Source organism: Hyaena hyaena, unplaced genomic scaffold (assembly GCF_003009895.1).
Source record: "Hyaena hyaena isolate Hyena2069 unplaced genomic scaffold, ASM300989v1 scaffold_54, whole genome shotgun sequence".
NCBI classification, from domain to species: domain Eukaryota; kingdom Metazoa; phylum Chordata; class Mammalia; order Carnivora; family Hyaenidae; genus Hyaena; species Hyaena hyaena.
Genome location: NW_024080685.1, coordinates 2,711,978 through 2,729,254, shown reverse-complemented (window position 1 = coordinate 2,729,254; position 17,277 = coordinate 2,711,978). Strand labels below are relative to the sequence as shown.

The 17,277-nt window shown below is 41.3% G+C and overlaps 1 protein-coding gene across 2 annotated transcripts in view; it reads left to right on the top strand.

Annotated features, from left to right (window-relative positions):
- Positions 1–4,465: 4,465 nt before the first annotated feature.
- The window catches only part of G3BP2 (G3BP stress granule assembly factor 2), a 29,124-nt gene continuing 16,312 nt past the window's right edge, over positions 4,466–17,277 (top strand). The window contains exons 1-2 of one of the 2 annotated variants that reach the window (XM_039230944.1): positions 4,466–4,846; positions 16,059–16,177. In XM_039230944.1, coding sequence (XP_039086875.1) covers positions 16,083–16,177 — 95 coding nt within the window. In that variant the 5' untranslated portion in view covers positions 4,466–4,846; positions 16,059–16,082. The remainder of the gene's footprint in view (positions 4,847–16,058; positions 16,178–17,277) is intronic. The other variant, XM_039230946.1, reaches the window with a different exon arrangement.

Here is a 17,277-nt window from a genome sequence, read left to right as displayed (position 1 = left end):
TGGGGCAGGGGCCCCTGGGTGGCTCAGTCGGTTGAGCATCTGACTTTGGCTCAGGTCATGACCTCCTCGTTGGTGAGTTCCAGCCCCGTGTTGGGCTTCCTGATGTCAACGCATCGCTTCCTGCGGAAACTCTGTCCCCTTCTGTCCCCCTCGCTCTCTGTCTCTCCCCCATTTGTGCGCTCTCTCTCTCAAAAATAAAAACATAAAAAAAAAAAAAGGTAGGTTGCAAAAACATCACAAATACTAGGAGTCCAGGAGAAAGACTGTCATGTCCTCCTTCTGCTCTCAAATGGTCACTTAGTCCATTCACTCTTACAGGGACACTTTTACTCTGCTAGTACCAGGTGCTGGATTAAAGAGGAAACAAGACTTCTTCCCCCGAGGAATTTACAGGGTGCATGTATACAAGAGGGGAAATTTCAGATAGTAAATTATAAATTCAAATATTCAGTGTTGTGAAGTGCAAAGTGCTGTTCAATATCCCTAGCGCAAGATCACTTAACAGTACCCTCAACTTTTGTTTTCTCCCTACTGCCTTTCTCTCCCTCTTTTACTGTGTTTCTCTCCCTCTTTCTATTTTTCTTTCCTCCTCTTGTACCCTCTGTTTTCTTTCCCTCCCTCCTTCTCTTCCTTTCTCTCCCAGTTCCCTGAAGATGCTGTGTTTCAATGAATTTTGCCTGATCCTGAGCCTAGTGCTCTGCCTGATACATTGGCACTCAGTGGTCCCTACTGAATGAATGAATCCCAGGAGTCTTAAAGGGTGGTGGACACTGCAGGACAGACTACCGTTGGACTTCTATTTATTTAAAAACAAAATCTAGAGAATCTAGGAACTATAGATTATATAATGAATACAAAATAACAATAGAATACAGCTTAGATAAGCTTGTAGACTGTTTAAGCAGTGTTAGGTTAATTGAAATCCTAAGGATAGTTTGTGTAACGGAAAATCCTCCCTAACTCACCTTTAGAATGCTTGAGCGAGTTATTTCAGCAGGAGCACTTGGAGAAATCAGTAGATGCAGTTTGCTTTGCCTTTTCACAGATGGTTTTTGTTTGTTTTTTGTTTTTTAAATTTTTTTTTTAATGTTTTATTTACTTCTAGGAGAGAGAGACAGCGTTAGCAGGGGAGGGTCAGAGAGAGAGGGAGTGACAGACTGAAACAGGCTCCAGGCTCTGAGCTGGCAGTCAGCACAGAGCCCGACGCGGGGCTCGAACCCACGAACCGCGAGATCATGACCTAAGCGAAAGTCGGACGCTTAACCGACTAAGCCACCCAGGCGCCCCTGTTTTTTGTTTTTAAGTTGGCTTCCCGCCCAGCGCGGAGCCCAACAGAGGGCTTGAACTCATGACCCTGAGATCAAGCCCTGAGCTGAGCGTAAGAGTCAGATGCTTAACCAACCGAGCCACCCAGGTGCCCATTTCACAGCCTTGGTTCAAATCCACGGTCCAGCCTGTGACAGGATATATGGCTGACGTGTCAAAGGAAGAGTAGAGTGTATAAGAGACAAAGTGGCAAGAGAAGAGGTAGAAGTAACATAAGAACTAGATCAGGTAGGCCTTGTAGGCCAGACAGGACCTGAAATTTTATTGGGTTGCCTTTGGAAGGAAGGTTTTGAAGATGTCATGATTGACAGTTATAAAGGATCTGATTGCTGTGCCTGTGAGACCAGACTGTAGAAGGATAAGAGTGGAAGCACCAAGACCCAGTGGAAGGCTGCTTCAGTAGGCGATGGTGGCCTGGACTATGATGACAGCAGTGATAGTGATAAGTGTTTAATCCAGATTAAATGTCGAAGGTAGAGAGCATAGAAGTTTATTGATGGCTGTGTGGTGTGAGAAAGAGAGAGAGTCGAGGATGACTTAAAGGTTTTTGGTCTGAGTCACTGAATGAATGCAATTCATACTGGTCTCCCTGCCTTATAGTATATTCGGGGAGGGGGTGTTTCATGGAGGCTGCGACATTAGGAGACTATTGCAGTCATTCTGGAAAGATGAAAGGGGGCTGAACCTGAGCAGAGGCTATTAGGTATGGAGACGCATTCAAAGGGCACAGACTTGAGAGATATTTAGGACTTAAAATCACCACTTAGGAAACCATTTACGGTTTTTTACTAAAACTAAAGATAGCTCAATAATTTTACCCTGGAGCAGGGGTTACCTGAGGCCTGTTTTTTGGATAGCCCTAGAGCTCAGCATGTTTCTTACATATGTAAAGGATTAAAAAAGGGAGGTGGGGTGGGTTATGTAACAGAGACCATTTGTGGCCCCCAAAACTTAAAAATATTTACTATCTGGTCCTTTACAGTGTAAGTTTCCCAACCCATGTTGTAGTTCAGTGGGTTGTTTTGTTTTTTTTTTTTTTTTTACTTTTAAGTATTTATTTGTGTTTGAGAGACAAAGGATGAGTGGGGGGTGCAGAGAGAGGGAGACAGAATCCAAGGCAGGCTCTGGACTGTCAGCACAGGGCCCAATGCTGGGCTCGAACTGACCAACCGTGAGATCATGAACCTGAGCTGAAGTCAGACACTTAACCGACTGAGCCACCCAGGCACCCCTTAAAAAGTGGGTACTACACAGCAACTACATCACCTGGGAACTTGTTAGAAATGTAAATTCTCAGGCCTCAACACCTACTTGTTGAATAAGAAATCCTGGGAGTGGGGCTCAGCAATCTTTGTTTTAACAAGCTCTCCAGGTGATTCTGATGGAGGTTAATTTTTGAGAATCATTCCTCTAGAGAAACTTTCGTACCTTTGCCTCAGGATACCTGATCTTGAAGAATAACAGTGGTTGAGCATAAGAACCCCCAACTGGAGGGGCGCCTTGGTGGCTTAGTCGGTTGGGCGTTCGACTTTCGCTTAGGTCATGGTCTAGCGGTTCGTGGGTTCGAGCCCCGCGTCGGGCTCTGTGCTGACTGCCGGCTCAGAGCCTGGAGCCTATTTCAGAGTCTGCGTCTCCCTCTCTCTCTGACCCTCCCCTGCTCACGCTCCCTCTCTCTCTCTCCTTCTCCTAGAAATAAATAAAAAATATTAAAAAAAAAAAAGAATCCCCAACTGGAAACAATGGAAATGTCAATCAGCAGTAGAGGAGATAAGTAATCGCGGCAGTTAATACAGTGAGCATATTCTATAGCTTGGATTAAGGGCTGGGGGTGTGATGGCAGACTGTGTAAATCCCAGCTCCAATAGTAGCTGTGTGACCTTGGCAAGTTTTTTGATCGCTCTAAACTTCAGCTTCCTCATTTGTAAAATGGGCACAAAAATAGTTAACTACTCTATAGGGTTATTGTTATGCTGAAACAATTACATAAATGAATTTGAAGAGTGCCTGGTACATTAAGTATTAGATTTAAAGGGTAATTCACATGTAATATATTCTGCTTTAAAGGAAAAAAAAGTCAAAGTTCATTTCCTGAAAGTTTCGGTCTGCTCAAATATTTTTCGTGTAACAAAATGAACTAAGGTAACTAAGATAAAAATAATGTAGTTTTTGGAGGTTCCGATGTTGGCACTGCCTCCGTAAACTTCAGTTTGCACATGCGGAAAATACTTTAAAGTTGCTCTTAAAGGATTAAAAAAGCTGATGAAATGTCTACGACCGCATTACGTTTGGCACAGGGGCGAGTAATAAATGTATTCTTTCCTTTCCTACTTGCCATTTCTTTTCCCATTTCCTCAGCCCTTCCTTCCAAAATTCTTCTGTTGCCTCGATATTCTTTGAGAAGCATCACCAGAACTAAGGTGCAAAGTGGCTTCCTTGACTGTAAGACTTGGCTTTTTCCATGAATCAAGGTCACCACTGTCAGCGGCTAGTGTTTTCCCAGCTACGCCCTGGGGCCAAATCTAGGCATGGATCTAGGACAGGGCTGTAATCCTGCTATCTCCTGAGATTTCAGCCTTTTTAGAGGCCTCAGTATGGAAAACCCTTAGTGTGTATTTAGCAACACCTAACTACATACCAGGCACACAAAGAAATAGATTATTTTCCCCACTGTGCAGGCCACAGCATATTTTTCTACATCCCAGGGCCTAGCACCTAGTAGGCCCCGTAACATACATTGCTTTGGGTTGTTAGGCTGAATTTGACCTTCTCGGTGGAGTTTAAAGCCTCCATTTCCTAGGATGGGTTAATAAGATAGGTGAATTTAGGGTACAAACAGCTGAAACCACTGGCTGCATTTTACGTTCGTCTAGAGCAGCAGCCTGCAGACACCTAGTTCAAAGAGAAAATCACCAAATTCCTTTCCTTTTAACATTAATAATCAAAGGGGACTAGACGTATCGGTCTCCAAAAGACGGCGCAAAAGACACAGCGCAGCAGTGACCGGTTCCCCTTCGGGTGCGTTTCCGAAGGGCGGCGAGGCCAGAGCCTTAGGGCAGTAGAAAGGCAGCCTCCTTGTGACGTCAAATCAGCGGACTCTTGCCGCGGCTCCAGGCCGGTTCCGGTTCCCCGGCTTTCTGGGCGCGAGAGTACGTGAGCGCGGCGGCGTTCTGCGCGTGCTCCGCAGAGAAACGCGAGAAGGTTGGGTCCTGCTCGCGGAGGAGATGCGTGATTGGCTGAAGTCGTGCTGGGGGGTTCCCCAGCCCTTTCGGCAGGGGTAAAACAATAAGAGGGGGCGGCGGCAAAGGGGGCGGGACGTCCGTGTTCCTTGTCGTTCGCCGCAGCGCCTGGCGCCCGGGAAGAGGTGGTTGTGAGGGAAGCGAGCTTGCGGCTCTCCGGCTTCCGAGGCTTCAGGTTTGTCGGAGGGAGGGGGCTGCGAGCGAGAAGAATCTACTGCAGCCGGTCCTCGGCGACTCTCCTCTTGACCTCCGCGCGACGTACCCGCCGCCGCTGTTGGTTGGAGGTGTGTACGGGGGCCGGGAAGGGAGGTCGGTGTGGTGGTCGGAAGGGGACATTCCCTTCGCGCGCCGCGGCTCGAGGCAACCGTACTGTGCGTGAGCCCCGGTGTCGGAGGTGTCCGGGTAGAGAGAGACATTGTTCTTGCCGGCTGCCTACGCTGCCGTTGTGTGCGTGGAAGAAGCCGAGCATTTCCTCGCAGGTGAGGGATGGGAGGCCGCGTGGGAAGGGAGGTGACTGGCGCGCGTTGTGCAGACGGAGGGCTCCGCGGCACAGGTGGGGCCCGGATTTGTTGGAGATGAGGTGGCGAGCTGGGAAAGGGGACGCAGCAGCTCCCAAAGGCGCTCTGGTGGAAGCGTAATTCGGGACGTGGAGGAGTGGGCTTTCTGGAGAGGACGTTTTTGGGTGAGGAGCCCACCAGCCTGGTCTCCGAGCCGTTTGCGTCTCTTACTCCCGGTTTCAAGGGATCGGGGAGGCCGTCGCCGCCCCGCCCGTGGGGGAGGGGAAAAGAGGCTGTGTCGGCGGAGGCAGAAGCGACGCAGATGCGAAAGTAGCGGCCTCCGGGCACCATTTCTGTGCACCGAAACAGAATCCGGGTTTGAAGGCAGCCGCCGCTTTGCTTACCCAGTATCTAGTGTTCCGCGGTCTTTGACCTCCCTCCCGCCCTCCTTGGGTTTATTCCCAACGTATTCAGAAATCTGGGCTCTATATATAACGCACGTCTTCCTACTCTTTTTATGCAGGCAATCCCTTCTTGACTCAGGAGTAGAAAAGATGTTTTGAGTGGTTGGGAAATGGGTTTCTTCCTCTTCCCCCACTTTTGGGTGGGGGCGGGAAGATAGTCTAGGAGGCGAACATAAGCTTCCTTATATTGTGTTGATTTTTGTCAGTCGACTCTGATTGAATTTTATCTGCGTCTTTAAAAAGCGGATTTCTTAAGATGGCTCTGTGCCGATTTGGAGCGAATATAGATTTGCATTTACAGTTTTCCGCATAGATCAGATTTTTTCCCCAACGCATACCTAATTTCTTAACAGATTTTTTTTTTTTTGACGGTAGGTACTTTTGCTTCCTTTAAAAAAAAAAAACAACAAAACTTGTGCACGGAAGCTGGAATGATAGTAAAGTTGACCCCCACCTCCCCATATAATTGTTATGATTTCAAATTGGGTTGAAAATACTGGTTTTTAGGTTCAAGGCTCCACACACCGTGCTAGTCCTCCAAATGTGAGCATAGCCTTTACCTGGATCTGTGAATCATAAACCGCAGTTAGGGAACCCCGTATGTTAGAGGGAAAGAAGATGGGAATTCCTTGTCCAGCTCCATATTTGGCAGTTAATATAGCCTTAGGCATGTGAACAAAGTTTCTAAGTAAACATTTGGCCCTTTTAGTATCCAGTGATACTTTTGATGTCCAAAATTCCTGGTCTTAAAAGATAGACGATATGATTAGTTTGAACTTAGACCTGGATTATGTGTAGGTTCTTTGGTGATAGTACCTTCCTGTTTTCTTAAATTTTTAGGATTAGCCATGGTGGATCCTTATGTTATAACTTAATCTTTAGAGACTTTTAATTCTGAAATGCTGTCGAGGGATTGTAGGGAGGATAAGGACCTCAAATAGATTGCCTATTAAGAGCTGTTATGGTTCAGGTTTTTTAATATTTGGGGTTAAAATATTAGTGGTGAAGAAGTGTTAAGAGTGAAGAGAATCAATGCTTGTGGGGTTCTTAGGGATCAGAAGTAGAAGAAAGAAGAAAATAAGTCTTAATTTGCTAGTCTAAATGGTGTTCTCTTAGCTGAGCATCCGATTCTTGAATTTTCAGTAATAATGGCACTGTTGGTAGCAGGAAATACTCATTGCCCATATTTTACTTATGAGATACAAAAATAAAAATTTCATTAACAGTTGCTGAGAAATCTGTAAATAACTAATTGTGCATTTAGATTCTTAACAGTTTCCTTATTATGAAGAATTATTATTATTGATTACCCATTATCAGGATTGAAGATTCTTGGGGCGCCTCAGTGGCTCAGTTGGTTAAGTGTCCAACTCTTGATTTCCCCTCAGGTCATGACAGCAGGAGCCTGCTTGGGATTCTCTCTCCCTCTTTCACTGCCTCTCCCCCCCTACACACACACACACTCTTTCAAAATAAACAAACATTAAAAAACATATTTAAAAGTTATAAACTTTTTTTTTAAGGATTCAAATTTTTTTCTTAGGTTGCTTTAAGACTTTTCCCCCACATTTTACACAGAGTTGATACGGAGGTGGTGAATGACTCCCCACCGCCCCCTTTTTTTTGTTTAGTTTAGAGAGAGAGAGAGAGACAGAGACACTCCCCGACCAACGTGGAGGGATACAGAGGGAGATGGGATTCAAAGTAGGCTCCAGGCTCAGAGCTGTCAGCACAGAGCCTGATGCTGGGCTCAAACTCAGAACTTTGAGAACATGACCTGAGCTGAATGAAGTCAGATGCTTAACCAACTAAGCCACCCAGGCGCCCAAGTAATACCCTCTTTTATTTAAAAAAAAATTTTTTTAATGTTTTATTTATTTCTGAGAGAGAGAGAGAGAGACAGTGTGAGCAGGGGAGGGTCAGAGAGAGAGAGAGAGAGGGAGACACAGAATCCGAAGCAGGCTCCAGGCTCTGAGCTGTCAGCATAGAGCCCGATGTAGGGCTTGAACCCACTAACCTTGAGATCATGACCTGAGCTGAAATTGGACGCCTAACCGACTGAGCCACCCAGGCGCCCCAAGGAATAACCCCTTTTAAAGGCTGTGTTTGATAGGTACAAACTTGAGGGTTGCTTCTGAATTTAAATTCAGTAGAATTTCATCAATAAAACTGACTTTGTTAACGTTACTCTGCGGTGGTAGACATTTGATTAAGAGCTGCTAAGACAAATTGGTTCTCCTCCCAAAACCCTGGACTGGCTTCAGAAGCAATTGACTCCGTTCTTGATGGCTGTGCCTCAACATATTCATATCATTTAATTTCTAGATATTTTACCTTATTTTGGTATATCATTGTGGGTATTTGGGGATGACTCTGGGTTTTTTTTCCTTTTTTGTTACGGTCTTCTGCATTTTAGCTTCTCCCAACAGTATCAAATAAGCTACCAGTTGGACTTAAAAAAGAATTTTTTATATTTTTGCACTTGGAGCTCTTCATTTTTTTAATGTTTATATTTTTTTGAGTGAGAGAGGGACAAAGAGAATCCCAAGAGGGCTCTGCTCTGTCTGATGTGGGACTGATCTCACCAATCCATGAGATCATGACCTGAGCTGAAACCAAGAGTCAGATGCTTAACTGACTGAGCCACCCAAGTGCCCCCCACCCTTTTTAAATTTGTTTTTAATGTTTATTATTTTTGAGAGAGAGCATGTGGGTAGGGGAGGTAAGAGAGACACCGTAATGCTTGGTCACTTTTAAGAGCTTCTGAACTTTAAAATTTGCCTCCTAACTTTTGGGGCGTGAGGAAAGGCTGAATCCACAACTACGTTTTATTTATTTCTGCCACTGGTACTTAGATCTGGTTTGTGATGCTTTCATTTTATGGTCTGCCACAACAAATTGAGGGTTTCTGCCCTAAAGAGGTATTCATTGTTGGGTTCACTGGCTGGCTCAGTCAGTAGAACATGCCACTCATTAAAAAAATTTTTAAGTTTATTTATTTTTGAGAGACAGAGACAGCATGAGTTGGGGAAGGAGAGAGAAATCCCAAGCAGGCTCCACCCTGTCAGCGCAGAGCCCCATTCAGGACTCCAGCTCACGAATGGTGAGATCATAAGATGATGATCTGAGCCAAAATCAAGAGTCCGAGGCTTAACCGACTCAGCCACCCAGGCGCCCCTAGACCATGCCACTCATGATCTCAGGGTTGTGAGTTCCAGCCCCATGTTGGATGTAGAGATCATTTAAAATTTAAAAAAAAAAAAAAGTTTTAAAAAAAGAGGAAGATTCATTGCTGTTTTGATTGGTAAAGTCATCTGGAGTTTCAGGAAGTTCCAGTATTATGTGATTAGAAGTTGAGAGTGGGAATAGTCTATGGCTCAGTAACAAAGGGATTAGGCCCGACTACTTACTGTGACTCCAGGTCTGAGTAAGGGGCTCTAGAGGAGAAAGGTAGTTAAGTACCAGTATAAATTAGCTGTGTCCTAGCATAGACATAGCCTTTGGTCACATAGTTTTTTTCTGGTAAGGAACTGCCTCCTGTTAACTAGAGCTCTTATTCTTTTTATAGGAATCAAGATACAGTACCTGTAATCTTACAGGCTGAAAAAATCTTTTTTGTAGATTAAAAAATTTTTGTAATTGTCATATTTTGGGGTTTCCTGATTACCTACTTTTGAAAAAGATGACATAGTAGCTCAGCTTCTTAGCAATTTTCATTTTGGTTATTTTTTCTCCAAGCATTGAAATAGCCACCAAATGTGACAAGAAATTTCATGTCAGTAATTTGCAGTGAGTGAAATCCCCACTGCCCCCCCCCAACTACTTGGGCAGTTATCACTTTTTATAAATGGCGGTCAGGACACTCCAGGCTCCTCAAAGACTGAAGTTTTGATTGTGCCATTTGATGCTTATATACTGTGATGGTTGCAGGCAGGTGTTTGAAGTTAACACTTAAAGATTTTATGATTATATGTAGATCTAGCCATTTTTATCACTGTGGATAATGGAGAAGTTCCTTTAATAAGAATGGAGATGCCATTTCAGAGATCCCTGATATTAAAGAGAACTGATGGAATACAAAATTATTTTGCTTGGGATCTTTTTTTTTTTTTTAAGTTATGTATTTAGAGAATGAGAGAGAGAGTGTTGTGAGTGGGGAAGGAGCTGAAAGAAAGGGAGAGAGAATCCCAAGTGGGGCTCCATCCCATAAACCGTGAAGTCACGTAACCTGAGCCTAAATCAAGAGTCAGACACTTAAGGGACTGAACCATGCAGTCTCCCTTGTCTTTCCTATTGTAATCTTCTCTGATAACTTTGGCTATAGTAGATCTAAAAAATTAGTTTCATTTTCTTGCCCAAGTGCATGCATAGCCTTTACATTGTACCTTGTAAATTTTGTGTTCAGTGTGTGGTCTCTTTGATGGTTTTTCTTGTCTTTGAAAGTATTTTAATGACTGCACGTGAATTGATGTTTTATATTATAGTTGGCATTCAGTTTATTCTATCAGGTAAGCATATCAAGTGTTTTATAAATCACCTTTTGGAAAACCTTGATGTTGGAGAGTGCAGTGCCCCTTAGTTAGGATCCTAGGCAGTAAGCTCTTTATTACTCTTTCTGTATGTAGCTGATCAATTTTTTATTTTTTTTAAGTTGTAATGTTTGTTTATTTTGGAGAGAGAGACATAACAAGCGGGGAAGGAGCAGAGAGACACGGAATACAAAGCGGGTTCCAGGCTTCGAGCTGTCAGCACAGAGCCTGACATTGGGCTCAAACCCACAAACTACGAGATCATGACCCAAACCAAAGTCAGATGTCCAGCCACTGAGCCACCCAGGCACCCCTGAAATTTCTTAGAAGTTCTAAAATTAAGAGCTTTAAATTCTGATTTTAAAGTTCTAAAAGTTCTTAAAAGTATTTGTGCCCAAACTGCTATACTGTATTTGATTGTTTGGACCTTTAGTATCAAAACTCTCTAACTTCATACTACAGGAGTAGCATGTATTCATGTAGGTGACTGTATACCATACATTTACATATAAATATGCCCATGTTCATAGATGATTAACTTTAAAAATGGCTTAAAATTGCATGCTTAATGATTTTAATTGTCTAATCTATTCACTGACATTTCTCTATAGTTTTATTCATTAGCTATTGAAATATCTTTGTATTTTAGTAGTTTGCTTCTATTTTTTTAGGAGGTCTTTAGTATCAGAACAGATGCTTTAATCAGATACTTTAAACAGATACTTCAGTATCAGAATAGATATTTTAATCCTATCTTGTGCATAGCAGTGGTGGATGCTACAAAAACTGTCTCCTGAGCATCTGCTGGAAGCATAACACTGCCAGGCTTATGCTTGGCATCAGCACAGAGGAGTCTTCCAAATAGAAGGGTGTGCCTATACACATGTGCACATATTCTTAGGATTAAATGCATTAATAAGAGCTAAAAGAGATACATAACACTAAGAGGAAGAAATGGTTAATCCTGCCTGATGGACCTAGCCCAGAAAGCCAGAGGGAGATGGGAATGAGATCTTAAGCAGGTTTTTGAAGAATGAATAGGGGAAAGATTTGGTGGCAGAAGTTTTTGTGGAGATGGTCATCCCCTAAAAATTCTTTTCTCTTAGCTTTGGCTTGGAATATCCACTTCCTCATTTTCTGCATGTCCAATTTCTTCCTGTTCCAATTTTCAAGTGGTATATTCTTTGTGGTAGGGCTGTAGCATTTATCACATAATTGTGTTTAGGACTTCTGTTTCCAACTTGACTTTAAATTTCTTTGGAGCAGCTGATCAAGTCCTTCATGTTCACTATTTTCCTTGCATGATTTCTGGCACATGTAGAGTGGACATTCAATAACTGTTGAAAGAATTTGTCTTCTCCCACCTATTCACCCAGCTTACGTTGAATGAGGTAAGACAGTGGCCTAAAGAATGAAAATCTCAGGTTTGGGGAATGATGGTGAGTGGCATAGTGTTCTTCGAGCACAGACTTTGTTACAGAGGTGAGAGATGTGATGGGAGACAAATTTGAAAAGTTGGTCAGGACCATGAATTTCAGGCTGGATTTTTGTGTAAAGCCTTATATTTCAAAATGAATGCAGATGTTTGGATTTTCCTTTATGTAATGAATGCTGCACATGATAAAGAAGCTTTGAAGACTTGAAGATGTAAGAGTGATAATTCAGTAGGAGCCGAAAGGATGGGATAAATGCAAAAGACTTGAGTTGTTAGGATTTCACTGTTTGAAGCTTAAAGAAGGAAAATCACTTAGGACTGAGCATTTGAGCCAAGAAGATGGTGGTACCATTAACCAGAAATAAGGAAAACTTTTATGTGTATCTGGGGAAGGGATGCATATATTGGGTAACTTATGAGGTTACATGTAGGTATTCAGCAGGGAATTAAAAATGTAAAATTTGAGTTCATGCTACAGATTAGCTATCCTCTTAGGTAGATATGAGAGACAGAATTTTGAGAACTTTTGCATTTTGATGAGAAGGAAAGTTGCCTTATCCTAGAAATCAAGAAGCATTTAGGAGTAGGCTATCAACAATGCTAATGTAGACAAGTGGAAGACTGAGGGAGAGGGAGGTCTTTGGAGTTTTCAGAATTGTGACTTTCTGGAGCATTATATTTAAGGGAGAGCTCAGATTATAACACTTGAGAGTGGAGGAGAGATAAGGAAGACTAATGCACATTTCGTAATTTAGGGAACAATATGATTAATAAAAAGTACTTTGAGAATCCAGAGGAAAGACAGTAATAGTCTATTGAATCAGGAAATATTTTCAGGGGGACAATATCTGGGCCCAAATAAATGCATAGGGTTTCAATCATTAAAGATAGGAAGATGTGGAGTGAGTATTGGAATAGGAATCAAAGGACTTAGTTCTTGTTTAGTAGACTTCTAGAATCCTAGTGTTGGAGCAACCTAAACATTGTTAGACATAGACTGTTTTACTAGATTTCTGCTAAATTGTGCAGAATTGTATCTCTGGGATAAATACCTACATTGACCGGCTGTTTATGAAGTAGCTCTATTCTGGTTATTCTTGGGATTATATGAAACTAAATCTACCTTCCTGTAATGTTGATTTATTCTTCATCCAGTATTCAACTTGTACAAAGTAGAGTAGAATTGTCAGCTCATTTTAGACATTGTAGCCTGAGATTGTGTGCTTTAGGGGCAGCTCTATTATACTAGTTAGTGATTTACTGAACCTTTAACCAAAAAGTGAGCAAACAAATCTGAGTACTTAACTAAAAGCTGAAGTTTTAATCAAGGAAGGAACCAAAAGTTCCTTTTGTTGATTAAAAAAAAAAAAAAAAAAAAATCAAAGGAACTGGTTCCTTTTTTTTTTTTTTTTAAGTTCTTTTGAAATTGAAGTATATTGTAAGGTGAAGCCCAATGTGACGTTCTTTTCTCTAACTTGTGTATATGTGTTAATTTTCTTTCTGTCCTCCACTTCCCTCTCACTGGTATTAAGAGATTCAGAAAAGATAGTGCCAGTTGGTATAGAGCAATTTCCCAAGAGAGCTGGAGTGGATATACTTCAGGAATTAGTCTAGGCAAATGTAGAGGAAACATTTTAAGAAATAAGAATGAATAAAAAGATGTTGAAGATATACAGGGATTTTTAAGTGAGGTAAAGTTGGAAAGTACAATGATCTCAAATAGTTGAGGCTCTGTAAATTATATCTGGAAAACCAGATTGAATCATGTTGGTATTTGGATGAATAAATAGGATTGATTTTTTTTTTAAATGTTTGTTTATTTTGAGGGAGAGAGAGACAGCAAGCAGGGGAGAAGCAGAGAGAGAGTGGGAGACGTAGCAGGCTCCAGGCTCTGAGCTGTCAGCACAGAGCCCAACGCGGGGCTCGAACTCCCAAATCATGAGTTCATGACCTAAGCCAGAGTCAAACCCTTAACCAAATGAGCCACCCAGGTGCCCCAGGATTGATTATTTTTAATTGACAAGGAAAAGTGAATTTACATTGTGCATCCCAGTGTGACACAAATCTCCACGTTTTCAAATGTTTATAGGAAAAAGTGGGGTTTAATACATGGAATTTTAATTTATCCAAAAAGATGTTAGATGATAATTGCTCTTAGTCTTTGGAGGTGCTAGAGGCTAACAACCACATGAAGAAGATTCTTTTTGTACAGAAGTAACCTTTAATCTTGGCTATCTTTGTTGAACTTTATCGTCTTGTAGTTTTGACCAGAGATCATATCTCAGTTTGTAAATCAGGAAATTGGAAAGCTATCTCTGTCATAGGCTTAGATAGTTAAAATCTTTTTCTTAGTCTCATGTTCAGAGGTTTGTTTTTTGATCCTTTTTAAAAAAGAAATGGAAGGACTCAAATCCCAGAAATTGCTTACGTATGAGTTTGCTTACGTATGAGTTGAGTACTTTGCCGAGAATAATAAAAATTGCACAGTTGTTCTTATTATCACGTTTATTCTGAATGTGTAATTTGGTCCCCCCCCCCCCCCCCCCCCCGGCTTGACTGGATTGTGATATACATTGGCTTTGCGTGAATTATAAACACAAACTTAAGGGGTGCTTGGGTGGCTCCGTTGGTTACATTTCCACCTCTTGATAGCTGCTCAGGTCACAGTCTCAGTTGTGAGATTAACTTTACCTCAGCGCAAGAGGCCTGCTTGTTACTCTTTCATATCTTTCTCTCTCTCAAAATATTAAAAATAAAGTATGTATAATTTTCACATTAATTTTGCTAGATAAGTACTTCACCCTTCGTCATCATTCAAAATAAAAATAGTGTGTAGTTTAGCTTTGTTGCTTTAAATAAATACCAAATGAGAGTTCTTTTATGCATTAGGGTTTGCTAATTCTTATTGGAAGTTTTAGGTTTGGGAAGAAACTAATGGTTTCTGATTCCGCTTTGTGATTTTTTTTCTTTTCTCCTTTTTATGAGTTGGTTTAATTGTAAGTGGTATAGAAGTCAAGGTAGAACAGAAGACTGGGGAGCAGACTGGCAGAATTCTAGGCTGGGTTTACTCTGACCTCAGAGTAAGGTAGAAATGGCTGAGTAACAGGAAGTAAAGAGATGAGCCCCACTATGTGTTTTGTTTCCTTTTTTTCCCGAAACTGTGTTTATTCTTGAATGTGCAGAAGGCTCCAAAACACTTCTTTATAGAGATTGGTGACAACAGATTTTATGGCAGAGAACCAGATGTTTTAAACAGCAGTAAAGATCACCATCTCCTGATGGAGACAAAAGGAAGTGCTTACTTTCTGCTAGATTTCTCCATTCCTCCTGTGGTCAGAGGATTTTTCCCCTGTGGCCTTCATTTTAGCTCTTCCAGGGGGAGCTTCTTACCACTGCTATCCCCAGACCCTGCCACTGGAAGCAGTGAATTCACTTTTTTTTTTGAGTTCACTAATTTTGAAAGCAAGTAAGATGTTACTTAAAAATTTAAACAGATTTAAAACAGATTTGTTGTTTACTATTTCAGGACAGTTGTAAAAGGAGAGCACATTATGTGAAAGTTGAATTGGGAGTTACTAGGATTGTATAGAGCTACCGTCTTTTTTTTTTTTTTTTTTAACTTTTAAAAATGTTTTTATTTTTTTTATTTTTGAGGGAGAGAGAGCTCCAGCGCACGCACAAGTAGGGGAGGGGTGGAGAAAGAGGGAGACACAATTTGAAGCAGGCTCCAGGCTCCCATCTGTCAGCACAGAACTTTACATTGGTCTTGAACCCACAAACCGCTAGATCATGACCTGAGCCAGAGTTGGACACAACTGATCTTGCCACCCAGGAGCCCCTCTATAGAGCTACAGTCTTCCCTGTAGGCTCTGCTATGGTTGATACCTGATTTTTATTTTAAGTTTCATTTATTTATTTTGAGAGAGAGAGGGAGAGAGAATCCCAAGCAGTGTCCACACTCATCCCAGAGCCCTACCGGGAGTTCAGTCTCATGACTGCGATATCACGACCTAAACCAGTATCAGGAGTCAGATGTTCAACTGACTGAGCCACCAGGTGCCTAGATTTATTGTTGATTTTTAATGGTAATCATTATCATTTTGAAGGTAGTGAAATAATTCCAAGGAGAAAGAATACAAAGAAGATACAAGTCAGTAGTTTTCCATGATAAGTGTAATCTCCAGGTCCTAACTAGTGCTCTCTGTCTGGTTTTAAAAAATAAAATATTGGAATCCAAGGACATAGATTATACTCCGCAAAGGAGAAAGGTATAGTGGACAGAAAGACTTGGTTATGGTGTTCATTGTGTGAGGCAGCGTAGTACACTCTTGGGAATGAAAGAACTGTGAGATGCTCCCCCCCCCACCCCACCTTGAGGAATAGAGACGAAGGAACTGTGAATGTTGGAATTTACCAGTAGTTGTTGGGAAGTTACTATTTTGTTGTTATAAATTGCTTTTAAACAAATGCATTAATATTCTTCCTGTTTGTATGGCTAAGAAATTTTCCTTCCTGAAAGTTTATGAAGATGACTTTTTAATAGTTAACCATTTTTGTGTTTGCTCCCTTAGCATTTGACATTGTGCAGCAAAGAAATGGTTATGGAGAAGCCCAGTCCGCTGCTTGTAGGGCGGGAGTTTGTGAGGCAATACTATACTTTGCTGAATAAAGCTCCAGAATATTTACACAGGTAAATTCTAAATTGATTATTTAGTATTTTTATTTCGATTCTTTTCTTGAATAGGACTATGTATATTTCGTCTTTCCTGTCTCATGTTCTGATTATTTCTTTGCAGATCATATCCAGTATTTTACCTGATGGCTAAAACCAATTTTTTTTAAAAAATGAAGTCTACAGTAAGAAAAACACTTCACATTATACACACATGCACAATTCTCCAGTATTTTGTATTTTATACAATTGTGTACATGTGTATAATGTGAAGTGTTTTTCTTGGGCTTGTCCAACTGATGGGTTCTAATCTATAGTTTAAAATTATGGATGTAAGTTATCTTTTAAGTTCCTTATAGCAGTGTTAGAAAATGAATCATTTAAGTGACTATACTTGTGAGAATTTTTTCTGATTGGTCTGCCAAATACTATTCCTTGGTAAAACAGCAACAGTAGCCTTGTTTACTATTTTGGCAAGAGTTGGACATCTGTAAGCTTATTTTTTTCCAGAATTTGAAATGAAATTTACTTATATTATAAGTAGTGTTTATAATTTTTGTTCTTCCTGTGTATTTTAGCAGGGGGGGAAGATAAGTGAGACTTTTGTAAGGATTAGACTTTGCAAATATTTGTTGTAGAACACACCAGCCACATGAGTTAAAGAATAAATCATTGCTACTTCAGGGGCGCCTGGGTGGCTTAGTCGGTAAAGCGTCCGACTTTCGCTTAGGTCACGATCTCGCGGTTCGTGGGTTTGAGCCCCGCGTAGGGCTCTGTGCTGACTGCCAGCTCAGAGCCTGGAGCCTGTTTCAGTCTGTCACTCCCTCTCTCTCTGACCCTCCCCTGCTCACGCTGTCTCTCTCTCTCTCTCTCTCTCCTAGAAATAAATAAAAAAATATTAAAAAAAAAAATCATTGCTACTTCATGTGGGAAAAGCTATTAAAAGGATTAGATTATTTTAGCTAGGTTATCTTTATAAGTATGCTGGACATTCTAAAGTTCAATTTTCAAATATGCCTTGCATTATTCAAGACATGTTTCTATAACTAATGCCCTTCCTCAAAGAAAAGAAATCCAAAAGTAAGTACCTGTACATTCCTCTAATTATAGAAATAAAA